The 16,843-nt window shown below is 34.7% G+C and overlaps 1 protein-coding gene across 5 annotated transcripts in view; it reads right to left on the reverse strand.

The window, feature by feature from the left end:
• Window positions 1-16,843, reverse strand: part of NT5C2 (5'-nucleotidase, cytosolic II) — a 115,494-nt gene that overhangs the window by 23,918 nt on the left and 74,733 nt on the right. For 4 of the 5 annotated variants that reach the window (XM_074295481.1, XM_074295480.1, XM_074295479.1 and 1 more), the window contains 2 exons: window positions 7,396-7,513; window positions 5,651-5,746 (listed from right to left, as the gene is read on the reverse strand). In XM_074295481.1, coding sequence (XP_074151582.1) covers window positions 5,651-5,746; window positions 7,396-7,513 — 214 coding nt within the window. Of the gene's footprint in view, window positions 1-5,650; window positions 5,747-7,395; window positions 7,514-11,283; window positions 11,343-16,843 lie in introns of all 5 variants that reach the window. The other variant, XM_074295483.1, reaches the window with a different exon arrangement.

Here is a 16,843-nt window from a genome sequence, read left to right on the forward strand (position 1 = left end):
CAGAAAGTTTGTAAGACCTACTTATGCCACATTATTTCCGAGGAATTTAAAGATGAAACTGAAAGGCCAGGAAATCAATTAGAACAATGGAAAATCCATCAAGATTTCCACAATAAACTGTTTTCCCCCATCAATGACAATAGTGTCATTATATTGTCCTCTAACTATATCTAGTCCTTGAGGTGAAGTAAGAAGGAAGCATGTAGTGAAAATGGTACCATGGAAAGAGAAGCAAAACTGGAATAAAATCATAAATTAATAAAAGAAAAGAAAAACTGATACAATTCTTAAAGACTCAAGGAACTCATGTTCAAGACAAATAAAAAAAGGAAAAGATACTAAATGATTAGAAAACTTCATTAACATGCCTACTGTCCCATCTCTATAAAAATATAGTATAAAAATCAAAAAGTTGAAAAAATAAAAGAAAATGTAAACTGAGGACAAAAACAACTGAAATGATAAACAGAGAGAGATAATAATTTAACACCCAATGGCCTCTCCAGAAAAACCTAAGAAGACATTTATTGGGACAACTGAAAGAAACTAAATGTGATTTTTAAAAAGGGAATAATAAAGTATAAAAAGGGAAAAGATAAGCACCCTTCAGAACCCTGAAGTCTTTAAAAGGTATTGAAATAGTTAAATTAGAAAATCAGAGGAACTAGGATAGATTACCTCTTTTCTGAGTGTTTTAAGAGGAGCAAGAAAAGGGAAGATAAAAGGATGAATATACTAGTGCAGAATTTGGGAAGAAGGAGGTATAACTTTTTATTTCTCATAACTGGGTTATATGAAAAGGCTCCAAACATGGAAGAAAGAGTGAGGGAAGTGGGATCAAATGAACCTCACAATGATATGAAATAAATAAAGGAGAGTTGAAAACACATAGTTTGGTGTAGAAATACTTCAAATTATGGAACATTAAAAGGAGAGAAAAAAGAAAAAATTTAAAAAGCAATTAGAATTTAAAGAGATATTTTAGATTACCTCTAAAATGTGGAAAGTGGGGGCAGCTAGGTCACGCAGTGGATAGAAAACCAGCCCTGAAGTCAGGAGGACCCAAGTTCAAATCTGGCCTCAGACACTTAACACTTCCTAGCTGTGTGACCCTGGGCAAGTCACTTAACCCCAATTGCCTTAGCAAAACAAAACAAAGCTACCAATACAATTCTTCCTTTGCAACAACAACAACAACAACAAAATTTGGTTCTGCACATATATATTGTACCTAGAATATACTATAAGATATTTAATATGTATGGGAATGCCTGCCATCTAGGGGAGGGGGTGGAGGGAAGGAGGGGAAAATTTTGGAACAGAAGGGAGTACAAGGGATAATGTTGTAAAAAAAAAAATTACCTATGAATATGTATTGTCAAAGAAAATGTTATAATTATAAAATTAATAAAAAAGTATTCTCTTGGCAAAAAAAAAAAGCAAAAACAAAAAGTGGAAAGTGGCTGAATAAACTGTGGTATACAAATTTAATGGATTATTATTGCACTTCTAAGAAATCAGGAAAAGAGACAATATCAAAGAATTTGAGGTACTTTGAACTGACTCAGAGTGAAGTGAGCAAAATCAGGAGAATAATTTACATAGGGACAGCAAAGAAAAATAGCTCTGCACGATTTCAGAACTTTGAATAATATAATGACCAACTATGGCTTCAGAGAACTCACTGTCACCCACTCATAAGTCTGTCAAGACCCAACTCTTATCAGAGAGGTGATAGACTCTAAGTCAGAAAATCATTCCTTTTTATTCATTTAAAACATTCTGGATTAGTTTTTTCTAATGTAATTTGTTATAAGAGGTTTTTTTTTTTCCTTTTCTTTTTTTTTTTTTAATTGGGGAAGGCTGGGAAGAATGGGAAGGTTAGCAAGAATGATATTAAAAAGGCAGACCATTGAAACATTTTTTTAATGAACAAAAAAACCTCAGAAATTAATTCAGAAGGAAACACAAACAGAATAGCTTTGAAAGTAACATGTTTTGTTTTTTGCCCTGAGGCAATTGGGCTTAAGTGACTTGGGTCACACTGCTAGGCAGTGTTAAGTGTCTGAGGTCAGATTTAAATTCAGATCCTCCTGACTTCAGGGCTGGTGCTCTATCCACTGCGCCACCTAGCTGACCTCCCCAAAAAGAAAGTAACATGAAATTGATCATAAACTTTTAAAAAAGTCAGCAATATGAAATGGAGATTCACATTTCTTCCTTATGGTCTGCTGTGAATATAGAAATATTCTTTTGGTTTTTGGTGTTGAATTTCAGAATAAGAAATATTTTAAAAAGAACTTTTCTCTTTACCTCTTAAAAAAAAGGTACCAATGAACAGAACTAATAAGGAAGAAGAGAGGAGTTAAATTTTAATTGGGTAAATTATATAGTTCTATGATACTAAGTAAGAGTCTCCCTGAAATAAAAACCCATTTTTAAAAAACAGAATATTCTTCTAGTTCTTCAGTATAGAAATAAATCATAGTCTTTGCGGAATCAAAATTTGTGAATCACTTGGTGAGCATAAGAAATTGTATATAATGATACCAAAGAGATGTATACTTGGAAAAGGCAGTGAATTGGTTATATATTAAGAAGGAAAGGTGAGGTTACATGCTGCATGCTTGCACACAATGGTGTGCCAGACACAGAGAAAGTCCCTCAACTCACCAGGTGGACCCTCAAGGAAATTTTATGGAAAACCAAAAAGGATCAAAAGCATGTTTTGATGGATTTCAGTCTGCACCATTAGAGGGAGCACTCCCATAGATAAAGTCACAGGGCCATTTAAGTACTGAATAGGAAGTGGAGAACAGGGTAGAGTGCATTTAGGAAAGTCAAGCTCCTCTATGAAATAAAACATTTTTAAGTAACCTAGTATCTTCTGAGATGCTACATGGTTGTAAATCAGAGAATACCACAGACAATGGATACAGACAACTCATTTTAGAATTTTCAAAATGAAAGTAAGGAAAAACAAGGCAGCTTGTGAGATGGCAGGTATAAAAATTTTTTTTTTCAAAATGGAAGAAATCTGTATCTTTTAAAGAAAAGAAGAAGGAGCCAATGGAGGAGAAATTGATGATGCTGGAAAAGGTAGAAATAAATCAGAAAGCAAGCTGTCAGGAATTGCTAATAGTTGCATTCTAATAAGATAGAGGAATAAACCTTATAAAAATACAGCTCATTCTCTAAGACTGAAGAGAAATATGAGAAAATAAACATAGGGGGGAAAAGGTATTGAGGTATAAAGACAATGCAATGAGAACGACCTAAGAGTTGAATTCAAAAAAGCATAAAGCTGCAGTGGGCCATATCTATAGATTTTTCCATAAGTATTCTGTGATCCTGGAGCAGGAGCCAAGAAAGTAGATGGTAAGAGGGATCTAAGTCTGAATTTTGAGATAAAGTCAAAAGTATTGGGACAGCTAGATGGTGCAGCAAATAGGGCCCTAGACTTGGAGTCAGGAAGACTCATCTTCCTGAACTCAAATCTGGCCTCAGACACTTGCTAACTGTGAAATCTCAGTTTCCCCCTTTGTAAAATAAGGTGGAGAAGGAAATGATGAAGAGGGGCCATGAAGAGACAACAATACTGTAAGGTCAAAGAAGAGAAACAAAGTACAGAGAAAAAGCAGTAATGACCCAAGTTGCATAGCCAAATAGAAGTACTAAAATACTAGCAGGTGAGGGAAGAGCTGAGTGACTGGAGCATTTGTATATTTGTAAAGGGCAGAATCTGTGAATCTAAGGTAGTACAGGGGAAAGACCAAAAGAAAGGGTTTTCTCAGTGATACAACAGTGCACGTGAGTGGGAAGAGGATTGGATTTTGAAGTAAAAGGAAATCTTTGCTCAACAACATACCAACTGAGCAAGTCATTTATGTCTCAGTTTCTTCACTATAAATAAGAAAATTCAATTAAATGACTTCTAAGGTCACTTCCAAATAAAGAAAAAATGAACTTCAGTAAAGTTTCTATCTATCCTAGATCTATGACTCTACGAATAGGTGAAAAACTTAAAAAGAGTATAGGGTGAACACAATTAAATTTCACTGTCTCACATATCCTTTAAAGATTTAGGCGAGAAAACTACATATGGTTTTGGCTCACATATTCTTTGTGTGTGTGTGTGTGTGTGTTTGTGTGTGTATAGATATGTGTGTACATATATGTGTATGTGTATTTGTACACATATATACACACACACATATAAATATATATATGACTAGAAAGTCTGAAATGTGATATAGGCATATCTTACTGAGTTTCTTACAAATATTGCTCTTAAAAAAATTTAATTGAAGGTTTGTGGCAACTCTTTGTTGAATTAGCCCATTGGTGCCATTTTTCCAATAGCATACTCTTAATCATATCTGTGTCACATTTTGGCAATTCTCACAATATTTCAAATTTTTCATAATTTTATCTATTATGGTAATCTTCAATCAGTAATCTTTGATGTTACTATCGAAACTGTTTGGGGGCCCCACACACTGCACCCATAAAAGATGGTGAACTTAACTGATAAATGTTGTGTGTGTTCTAATTATCTCACTGTACAACCATTCTCTCTTCTTTCTCCCTCTCCTTGGACCTCCCTATCCCATAAGATAAAACAATACTGAAATTAGGTTATTTAATAATACTACAATAGCCTCAAAGTGTTCAAGTGAAAGAAAGGTTAATTGATGCAGCAAAACTTCATTGCTATCTAAATTTAGATACAACCGCCACCCGGGTAGTGATCAGACAGCAGCCATCAACATCAAGGCAAGATCCTCCAGACCAGCAAAAAAAAAAAAAAAAAAAAAAAAAAATCACAACTCACTTGATGCTAACATCCCCGGTATTTTTAATAAACGTATGTGCATTGCCGGTTTTTTTTTTTTTTTTTAAACATAATGTTATTGTGCACACAAAACAACCAAAAAAGAAAAATAACAGGACTTGCTTTACTGTTATATTCACTTTGTTGTGATGGTCTGAAACCAAACCTGCAATATCTCCAAGGCATATCTGTATTTTAGAAGAAAATGCTATTTTCATATAGTTCTCATTTAATCATAACAAAACAAGAAAGTGGTTCACTATATTAGTGTTATTTCATTGTTCCTCTTGCCTTTGTTTAAAATCTTCTATACCAGAAAGCTTCTGTGCTGGAAATTTATCTAACTAATCAAACCCCAGATAATATCAGTGATAAGTAACCAATCAAATCTGTCTCAGGGAAAAGCTTTCTGAATTATTTTGACAGGGAAGTCCTTCAGGATTTTTTGATGGAGGCCATCACACCTGTGGTTCTGTCAGTGTAGTTCTCCTTCAGAATACTCCAACACACTCTTGGGGGTTAGAAGTGGAGGGGAAGATGCAGCAGCCATTTGAGGCCCCAGTCTTTCCCTATATATATATATATATATATATATATATATATATATATATATATATATATATATATATATATATATATATATCTAGATCTAGATCTAGATCTAGATCTAGATCTAGATCTAGATCTAGATATAGATATAAAAAATTCACTTAATAAAGGCCTATTACTTTCATCACTCACTGGCCTGTCTGACTCTTCTTTGAAAATCTCCCCTAAGTTCTAGGATGGCTATAGTGTCTTAGAACAGATACTCACCCCCTTATGAAGTTAAATCCATGTGCACATACCAGGAGGTTCCCATATGCATCAACTTTCAGCAAGTTCCCATACAATGTATCAAAGACCAGTCCCCTATATGAAAAAAAATTTTAAAGTAAATATTTAATAATAGAACTCTTATAAACCCTAGCCCACAGAGCAGAGACAAATAAGTATGATGTGATCTATGGTATGGTGTTTGTCACCAAATAATGGCAATCACCAAAAACTGGGGTTCAATCATGTGAAGAATTCACATTTTTGACAAAAGATATATTTATTTAGGGAAGAAATTACAAAGTGAAGGGATACAATAGATACTGGGAATGGTAGATATGAAATAGAGTGGGAGAGCATATGAAAGTCAAGTTCTTCAGTGGAACTCACAATTATAGCAGAAAGGGAGCACCCCATGAGGCTGGGGCATGTCTTTAGCTGGCAGGCTAAATCCTGAAAGGGATCCAGCACCCTAGTTAACTGTGAGGAGGAGAAGTGGGGTTGGGAAACAGAGTGGAATTAGGGGAGATACCATGTGGCACAAGAGAAGGGGAAAAATGCCAGGAGGCAGAGGGCCTTGGTGGGCCAACCCAAAGGGAGGATAGAAGCAAAACTCTTACACTCATAAACTCTTGTAGTATAGGATCAAATATATACTCCTCTGTTTGACACTGGAAGCTCTTCACCAATGGGCCCCTTCCAGGCTTTCTAGATATTAATCCCCCAAAGTACTGTAAAGTCCAGTTATACTATCCTACTTGCTCTTCTTCATACATGGTATTTCATCCCCACCTCCAGGCATTTGCACTGTCTTCCATGCCTAGAACATATTCTTTACCTTCACCTCCTGATCATTGCCTCTCCTTCCCCAAACTACCTTGTACTTACTCTCTCTATATTCCCTATATACTTAAATACACTCTCTTGTCAGAACACAAGTTCCCTGAGGACCAGGACACTTTCTCTTTTCTCTCTGTATCCTTGGGATTTTGCACAGTGCTTAGCATACAACAGGTACTTTGACTGGAAGTTGATTTAAAACAGCATGACTTTATTTCCAAGAATGTAATGCTCTGTGATGTAAATACTCTGTGAGACAAGTTTTAATTAACAGAGGCCAGAATCTCCTTTCAGAAATAATTTGGTAACTATTAACTTTTGTGGGCAAAAGGTAGTCTACCATATAAAAAGTTCAAGAGACAAAAATTCTGGGTAATTAATCACTTCATTAATCATGCTAGCAGATAATTAATAAAATAGATCAGAGGCACACTGGATGCCTCATGGAATCCAGTCAGTGTTTATAGGCCCTTGGAAAAATGAACACTCCTGAGGATGGCAATCAACTCTGACTGGTTAACAATTAATGAGAGGAATGAATATTATAAAGAGAGGTAGGCCTACTCTAAAGAGGCACAGAGGGAAGTGACAGATCACTCTTGCTCTCAGAGCCCCCCCCCCCACCCTCAGGCACTCAAGACAAAGGAGCTACTTGCTCTAGACCAAACCTGCCAGAGAAGAACACAATGAGCCAAATTTCCCCAGAGATGACTTTCTTTGGTAAATTTTCTAGCTGAGTGGGACAACAACTCCAAGATTTCATCTCCTCTTTCACCCTGCCCTTCAGAGACCTAATCTCTAAATGAGGAAGGGAAAAAATCCTGGATCTCCCCCAAAACTAATCATTTAATATTCATTTCTCTCATAGGTGATGTCAGTCCCATAACAATGCCATTTACAATTACCTTGTAGGGAATGTAGAATCATAGACAAAACTGAGCAGCTCCTGGGGGTATCCAATGGAAACTAATCTTTCAACGGTCAGGTCAAAACCAAGAGATTCATACTCCGGGGATTTGTACACTGCACAAAGAAGAAATTCTTAATTAGTCAATGCAAAAGAACCGTCAATTAAGGCAGAAAGCAAATGAAAGTTATTTCTTCTCTTCTCTTACCACAATTCCCCTCCCCTAACACTGTCATTTTTGTTCTTCCAACTCAGGTTCCACTGTGCTCATGCACACTGTGATATGGGAATTCTGTTATAGACTATAGAAATGAAGCTGCTATTTTCATACCAGATCAAACTTCCAAAAATCCAGCAGAATTCCTTATCTCAGACAAAATTCATGCTAAACATTATTTCTTCTATCTATCATCTCCCTTTGCAGTCCCATGTTACCAAAGTATAAAATATAAATTGTATGGCTATTTGTATGGTCAATATTTCTCCACCCCAAAAAATACTATTGATGGGAATCAGACTAGAGGTTTATAAATAGCAAAGGGTTCATTCATCACATATCTAGTGTGACAAGAATCCTTCTGTGATTTTATCAAACTTTCTTTTTTTCTTCTTCTTTGAGAGTCTTTGGCTTGGTACTGGTTTTACATTCACTTTCCACCAATATGTTCAATTGCATTTGCCAGACAGAATATATATTTCTTAACTGTTACAATGTTAAATCTATCAAAATTTCATTATAAAAAGGTTTCAGTCCATTACACAGAAAATATTGTTCCTTTGAAAAGCTCTCCTCCAAATGGGATGTTTAGGCAGGTATCACTCCATTATATATTTAGTAGAGTCAGACAAGCAAGTAGTCCACAAATGATGAAACATGTGAGATATCCTTTCAAAAACCATGATTTTTAAAAAGCAGTTCAATTTTTGCAAATTGGGATCAGCACTGATAATTTGATACAGTAGTAGGGAAATTAGGAGAGTTGGATTTCCCATGGGCATGTAAACTTAAAAAATAATCAATGAAAGGAGGTGATGTCATGATGCAATGATGGTCTAAGGGGATGAGAAGGTACAACAGATTAGTACTCTTCATAAAGAGCTTGCAGAAATAGATTAGAGGAGATGATACCAATAAACATATAAATCTGTTAGTTCATTAAGTGGATATGAGAAAAGCAGAATAACTCTATGTAGTCTCATGATACCACTAGTTAAATTAGCATTGATCACAGATTGCTTCTGACTACTATTACATTATTTTATCCCACTCTCCTGACCAATTTTTCAGTTCGGTTCATTCTGCTTGTTCATAATGAAATTTTAATTTGTGTCTTTCTTTTCCCCTCTCCCCACTATCACAAAAGTCACACTGGGGTATCCATTGAAAAAATGGAAACTCAAACTGTCAGACAGATCTTGGGTCTCTCTCTTCTCCAAAGTGCAAATGACAAAGGGGAGACTACTTACTAGTCTCTTTTTCTGTCTACCAGGCGCTTAATAGTGCCCTACTATCTGCTGTCACTTGCAAAACTATCTGAGATTTTTTTACCCAACTAAATTTTAAAGTTGAAGACCTCTATGTATAGGTAGATTAAGCTGACATTTTGTTAGATTTTTTTTTTTAACACAACACTACCTTGAGAAGATATTTAAAGTCTCCAGTATCAAAGTACCAGGAAATCACTGACTAATTTAACTCTAAGGGAACTTTTAGAATATTACAAAGCATCCTTTTGCCCCAATTATGGATCAAATCCCATTATGACAAATCCCATTACAACAGTTCTAAAAAACAAAAAGGCTCTGCCCCATAATCTATTTATTGTGATACAACAAAACTGCAATACAAATTTAAAAAAAAAATTTAATTCTTCAATGCTATGGAATTCATTTTAATAGGATTTGATCTGTACTAAATTTTTTCAACCACTGCTTTTCATAAACTCTCCAGGAAAAACTAATTACTTTTACATGTCATTACCCATGTTTACTCTCTAAAAATACTACGGTTCCTAAATTAGGGAGCTGGGTAATTACAAAATGATGGAATGATTGCTGATTAAAACCCAGCCTTTTTTTGAAATAGTTTGGAATAAAAAACACTAAGTTTCCTCAGGGATTTCAAAACAAAACAAGAAATCCTCACACCTTCAAACTACAATTTTAAAACACAATTCCTAAAAACAACAGGAAGAAAAGCATTGCATACTTTATAAAAAGAATGGTTCATTCATAAAGGGCAAAATTTTGTCTAAGCTTTTTCTGAAAAAGCCATTTCATTTAAATGCCTTAATTTTATATAGATCCTTTTCTTCCCATGCAACTTGATATACTTTGAAGGGACAAATGATAAGTTTCCCCATTCCGTAGCTAAGAAAAATGAAGCTCAGAGATGGTAAATCACTGACCTAAAAACACAAAGCAAGTAAAGAACTGAGTTGGCACCAGAATCCAGCTCTGCTGATTTTCAATCAAGTGGTCTTCCCAGTGAACTCCACTATTGCCATAGAAAGATTCTAGAGTGCACAAAGCTATCACAGTGGAGACATCAGATTAGATCCTTGGTGGTGAAAACACACAGTTCTCCAATTACTCTAACACTGTCCAAAGTAAACTCTACTTTAATTAGTCACAGGTGGGAATGGATTTTGAGTGTAGAGAGTCCAAGTTCCATCTTGACAACCCTCTTCATTTCAGCAAGCACTATATTAATCAGTATGAACTACAAGCTATTGACATTTTCTTACATGCTGCCCAGATAGTCATTTCAGTAACTTGACTACAGTCATTAAACTGTCTACTTGAGAAACACACAGTGTAAATATGCCTTGGGGCAAGAAGGGTACCGGAGAGATTGCTCCAAGTTCAGCAATACAGAGCACAGGAAAGAGTTTACCCTTCCATCACTGTTTCAAAGAGTATGTTTAGATCACCATTTGCTATCCTGGTTGCAGAAATATGTTAATGAAAACACCCTTTACTCCTGAAACCAAGTAAATATGCCCTTAAACCGCTTCCTAAAAATATTTTTAAATCCCTTTTCATCCCAGTCCCTAGGAAAACAGCCTCAGCCATTGGTAGGGCACAGGGAATGCCACCTATTCAAGGCTTGCCATGCACAGACTGCAGGGATGTATGCTTCTGCACAGCTGCAGGGGCTCGAGTTTCAACTCCTTTTACAGATTGGGAGCAAGTAAATGGTGTTCAGCCTCAAGCCCAATTGTTAGAGTCTGACCTTTTTGTGCCTGCGAAAGCAGCCCAAGGCCTGAAGCTAAATATAATCATCACAGATTCCCTGCTCATTTATTTTTTCTTTAAAGAGGGTCCTCAGGCCTACCCCAATGGGCCCAGATCCCAAAGACAAAAGGACAAGTTATTTTCAGGGCCCCAAGTTCTAAAACAGAGAAATGTTTCAGCCACTAAAGCAGCACACAGTGTTCTCATATTACATAACTCCACTATAAAGAGAACAGCCAAAGCTCTGAAAGCTGAAGTTACTGATAGCACTTAAAGATATTGTTGACTCTGTAATTATTGATAGCACAATTTAGAGATATATTTAATATTAAAGAGAACTGTTTCTTCTACAATTTGCTTGGGGGGAAAAGAATGAAAAAAAAAATCAACTAACGCTCTGGAGGTGGACCCTCAGACTCTGTTAGGAATAGTCACTGATTATATAGACAGGCAGGACCTGTGTTAAAAGAGAAAGCCCCCTTGGAATGAGCAGGAAGTTGTGCAGGGAAATTTGGAACCCTCATGCACTTTTTACCTTTGCTGCCAAGACATATGTGTAGCAGTTTTATAGGCTTCCTGAAAAAGAAAAGGCAAACCTCTATAGAGGTTTGAGCCTAGGCAAAGTGCTGCTGCCAAAATGATAACTCACATGAGGCAGATGCAGATGCAGAGTGTCACTCCAGTCTTGAAGGAGTTACACTGGCTCCCCTGTTAAAAAAAACAAACAAAAAAACCAAGCTGGTTTTAAAACTGTTGTGATGGGCCGGGACAGGGAGGCACCATCTGGGGATTGGGTGTTTACTGGAGCCGCTGCCATCCTGGTGGAAACATCCTCCGGCTTGCAATTGCTAAAATTAGCCTTATCAGATATTCCAAAATACAGGTGTAGAAGATAGTGTAGGTTCTGTTTACTTTTCTTGTACCCTGAATCTGGAACATACTCCAAGCCTGGTCCTGAAATATTAAGTCAAAAGATATACAGATGGAAAGAAACTCCTCTCATTTGTCTTATCACATTAAATTTTTTATATGACAAAGACTGAATGTAGCCTGTAAGAGACACTAATTATTATACTGTATCTAGTGAAACAAAGGTGACTTCAAAGGACATAAACGCAAACTAGAATACACTCACTACTTGCTTCAAAGTCAACACTTAATTTGGTAATCTATAAAGGAATCAGCCTGCCCCTGCTTCTCTCCTTACCACCGTTTCATACCCTCAATATGGAAAGATAAAACTGGTATAGTCTGATCAGATGCCCAAGTTTAAACTAGAGGGGGCAGCTAGGTGGCAGCTAGGTGGCGCAGTGGATAGAGCACCAGCCTTGAATTCAGGAGGACCCAAGTTCAAATCTGGTCTCAGACACTTAATTAACACTTCCCAGCTGTGTGACCCTGGGCAAGTCACTTCACCCCAGCCTCAGGGGGGGGGGGGGAGTTTAAACTAGAGAATGAAACTTAATTGGATGGATTGCATTTGTAAATACTATTTCCAGCAGAGTTTAATCAGTAAAAAAAAAAAAAGACATTTCACTCAAGGCCCAATTCTGTCACTGGGCATTTTCCTCTGTAAAGAATTTTTAATGTTCCTTTCCTTTAATGAATGATGGTCTAGATGGCCCCTGAGGTCCTTCTTAAATTCTGGATTTATGAGAATGCTCAGCACCAAAAGGAAAAAAGGTTTTGCTAGAAGTAAAATGAAAGGGATAGGATATGTTAGTGGCTTTGTACTTGTAAGCATTAGAAAAAATTGACTAATAATATCAAATTGGTTTTTGTTTCTATATTTGGTAACTAATAATAGTATTAAGGAGCAATTTTATTCTATTCTACTTGACAATTAGTCATTTTGCCTATATAAAGTTAAAAAGATCAATTGCCTAGTCTAGTTAGAAGAAAACAAGTTGAAAATGTGATACATTTAACTATACTAGTTCCTAAAATTATTACACTCATATAAATTAACTTCTCAGAAGAATAAAGTTATCTTCTTCAAAGAAACCCATGAGCAGGTAGGCCTTCTATCTAACACAAACCCTATTTCGTGGCTCCTCAATCAGACAGATCTTGCTAAGAGAGAATCTGTTATCCAGTGGAAAAGCAAAAGATGATGACTTATGTTTTAAGATATTTGTCATAAAACATATTAAGAAATCAACAAATCACCTCCAGGCTGTTGCACTTCTTTCTCACTGCACTTTCAAACTTTACCTTTTAAAACAGCAATTGCATCTTTAGAGTCCACTAGAGTCTAAGTTACATGAGAGTAGGAATTAGGTCTTTGCTTCTCCAGAATCTAGCCCATGGCTATATATGTAACAGCAAATGCTCAATAAATGTTGAATCAGGAAATGGAGTGGGGAAAAAAACCCTACGTTAATATAATTATTGGATTGTGTGTCTCTGCTCCAGAGATTCAAGGCACACTAAAGGCACGTTAGGCCCCAGCTATGGGTTTTTAAATATGCCTTTTTCATAAAGTATTTTATCTCCTCAAGAATCTTAAAAAAATGTTTTTTCAGCATGAACAGGTTTCATTTTTTACTAAAATGGAATATGCTAAACATAGACCTAGAACAGTAACTTCTAACTCTTATTTGAAAATATTCTACCATGTTTTAAATTATCAAAAAGAAAATATCACAAATTTATTTGTTTAATATTATAAATTTCTTTAATCTTATACTCAAGTTGAAGATGTTATGCTATAATTGAATATATTGGTCCTTAATAATTTGATTAATATTAATTCACTGGGATCAGAATAACAAAATCAGACCACTAAAAGGGTCAAACATGACACCATTAACAGACAAAAAAAGTCTGAAGAATTGCAGAACACATTAATGAAACCAACTAGTAAATGAATATTATGTCAAAGTACAAAAGGAAAATAAAAATGCAGATTTTCAAATGAAATATAAATATAGAATTTACATTTTAAAAATTTAAACTTTAGCACACAGATTATTTTTGGTGAATTAGAAAGGCAAAACAATCAGCACTGTTTCAATAAGCAAAACTCACAAACTAAAATCACTAAGTAATTAACACTCTGTTTTGCAATTAAGAAGAAAATTCCAAAATAAAAATTCAAAATAGCTGTTAGAAAGATTTTTGCAAATGAAATAGAAGCTCAATAAATGTTTTTTTGAAATGTTTGACTAAAATGACTGATATAGATGGGTTGTTATTTTGCTATAACCAACATTTTGGAGCATCATAATAATTGACTAAAACACTGAGTTCTGAGCACCATTTGAGAAAAGTCTTGAAGAAATGAGAAGACAATTCAAGCAGAAATCCAAAAGAGGTACTCACGTTTCAATAATCACAAAGTATCCTGGAAAATGTTGCTGCTAAAACATGCATCCCAAGGGAATAAAAGAAAATCATAGCAAAGAAATATAAAACTTAAAGAGTTGGAAGGTCACTTTGACCCAATCCCCTGCTGTAACACAATAACAATTTGAATAACCTTAAACTAATCCTTCCACATGGCTGCCCCCCCTCAAAACTAAATGTCCAAAATTATAGTAATAATGAATACTACCATATTTTTCTCAAAATTTTCCCCTTTCCTAAATAACTGTTCACATGACTGACTTATTAAGTTTGCTCTCCAAGGCTTTACCTAAATCTTTTTTGCTTAACAGTTTGACTCTATTATAATTACTCAATCTCATCAATGACCGTGATCCCCAAAATAAATACTAAAAAGAAACTCTATTAGCATATAAAAGAAAAAGAATGAAGTAAAGGTATAGTATTAAAAATCATTTTCATTAAAAAATGTACTTGGAAAATTTTCAAGGTATACAAGGAAAATCAATAGAATAGATTTAATTTTGATGTCATGACAAGCACAGGCACTGAATAAAAGGGAAAGCCAGGTTTTTTAAACATTTTTTCCTAATTTTGAAATACCCTGAAAAAAGTAGGCTATATACTGATACAAAACTGAAAAAGTAAAAGCTATTGAAAGATGCCAAATAGAATACAGAGAATTAAAAATTTTTGAAACAAATTGTTTCTCAATACTTAGTATTCCATATAACAAATAACTAAATTTTCAGTATGAGTACTAAAGTACCATCTTCTTTTAAAATGGCCCCCATTCCATGAAATATTTTATTTATCCTTTTAAGTAAATGTTAGAAAACCATTTTATTTGATAACAAGAACAAAAGTAGTTTGCCACTGGCTGAAAATGTGAAAAATGGGGAAAAAATGTCCTGGGTTTATAGGTCACAGATATGAGGTTTGCATCCCAGCTTTGTCACCCGATTACATGGATGATCTTGGGGAAGTTATTAAACTTATCTGGGACTAAATTTTTTCATCTGTAAAAATAAGGCATTGAACTAGAAAATTATTTAAGGTCCCTTCAACTCTAAATCTAAAAAACCCACAATCCAATGAAAAAAGAAACTAGAGATGCTAAAGAAAAATAATTTTATAAAGATAATTCATTATTTCCAAATAATTTTAATGTCAAATGATTAAGAAAAAGGTACTAGACAAAGGGACGTTAGGGTTACCCTTCTCAAATAAATAAGGGAGAGTATGAGTAGAAAAAAATTTCCATTACAACCAAGAAACAGGGTTTTCTTTCTTTGTTTATAGGACCATCAATTAACCATAGGATGAAAATAAAATACTGAGCTTCTAATGTTTTCCCTTTTAAAAAATTGATCAAACTTCATTTGCATTTTGCCTTTCAGTACCTCTATAACCATTTTCCCTTATAAATTCTGCTATGTAAAAATACTGTGCTTTAAAGTGGGGAACTATATAAGGCAGCTTTTATCTGGCTTTTTCAACATGTCTCTATTTTTTAAAACAACAAAACAATGTATTGAAGAACATATACTTACTTCATAGATGATTTCAAATTATTCCCAAGCTACTGCTTAAACACTTTCCACACATTTGGAGACAAATGCAACAGAGTAGAAGAGTATTTGATTAGCAATAACTTGTATGACTAAATTGCAAATTAAGTGTTCTTATAGAATATTTCAAATACTTCCAATTTTAAAGTCTTGAATAAAGAGCCAGTTCTTATCAGGCATTGTTTATAAAGTTTTGGGGAGAACTATAGAGTGTGACATGTTGAGTCAAGGATATTAAAATATGAACCAAAAACATGGTAGATAAAAACATGGCAAAAGACAACGTCAAAGTAGGTAAAACCATCACTGGGCATCTCAGTAGCACAAAAGCTAGTCTATTGGATCTGGAGACGGGAAAAGCTTTGTTCACTTCTAGTCTCAGACACTTCCTAGCTGTGTGATCCTGGGCAGTTGACTTAATTAATCTAGTTTGCCTCAGTTTCCTCATGTGTAAAATAAGTTAGAGAAAAAAATGGCAAATTATTCCAGTATCTGTGCCAAGAAAACCCCAAATGGGGTCGCAAAGAGTCGAATGCAACTAACTGAAAAATGGCTAAACAACAATAAAACAATCACATTAATATAATACAATTAAAGAAATATAGTCTAGTAAAATTGGAAGTCTAGTTATTTAAAACACCACTGAATGCATTTCAAAATATGAATTCTCACTCTAAAAAGCAAACTACTTGAAAACTAAAAAATTAAGAAATAAATTTCAAAATAACAAAGCTCACAGTGCTTGGTACGTTGAAGACATTTAATAAAGCTTATTGATTTGATTAATTAGATACTTGATTTTTTAAACCAACACACCAGAATGTTGTTTCAAAACAGAAATTCATACTTGCAAAATGCTTTTATTAAAAAAAAAAAACAAAAACTTACCCCAAGCTGACCCTGAAAGTAGGAAATTTAAGTACTATTGCCATTATTACATAGGAGGAAACTGCAGAATGACTTGCATACAGTTCAACAGTATGTGTCAAAGTTAAGAGAGTCACCTTGGGCAGTTTTATATTTATTCTCATGATGCTATCACTGAATGAAATAGTTTTGAATCTCCCTTTTTAGAGGGATGTATTTATTTAGATGTATAAATTCTGACAGATTTGGGATTTTCCTTATAACTTCATTACTAACAGTCATGCTACTTAATTATCACCTTATCAGCTTTGTGAAGTCATTTTTCAGAACTATAAATGATAGCTCCCTTTACAGATGTACTTAAAAACAAAAAGCCTAAAATCTAGCACCAAATATAACATAATCCTTTCACAAACCCTAACTTTCTCTTGGATGCTGTGCCCT

Source organism: Sminthopsis crassicaudata, chromosome 2, assembly GCF_048593235.1.
Source record: "Sminthopsis crassicaudata isolate SCR6 chromosome 2, ASM4859323v1, whole genome shotgun sequence".
Classification (NCBI taxonomy): Eukaryota; Metazoa; Chordata; class Mammalia; order Dasyuromorphia; family Dasyuridae; genus Sminthopsis; species Sminthopsis crassicaudata.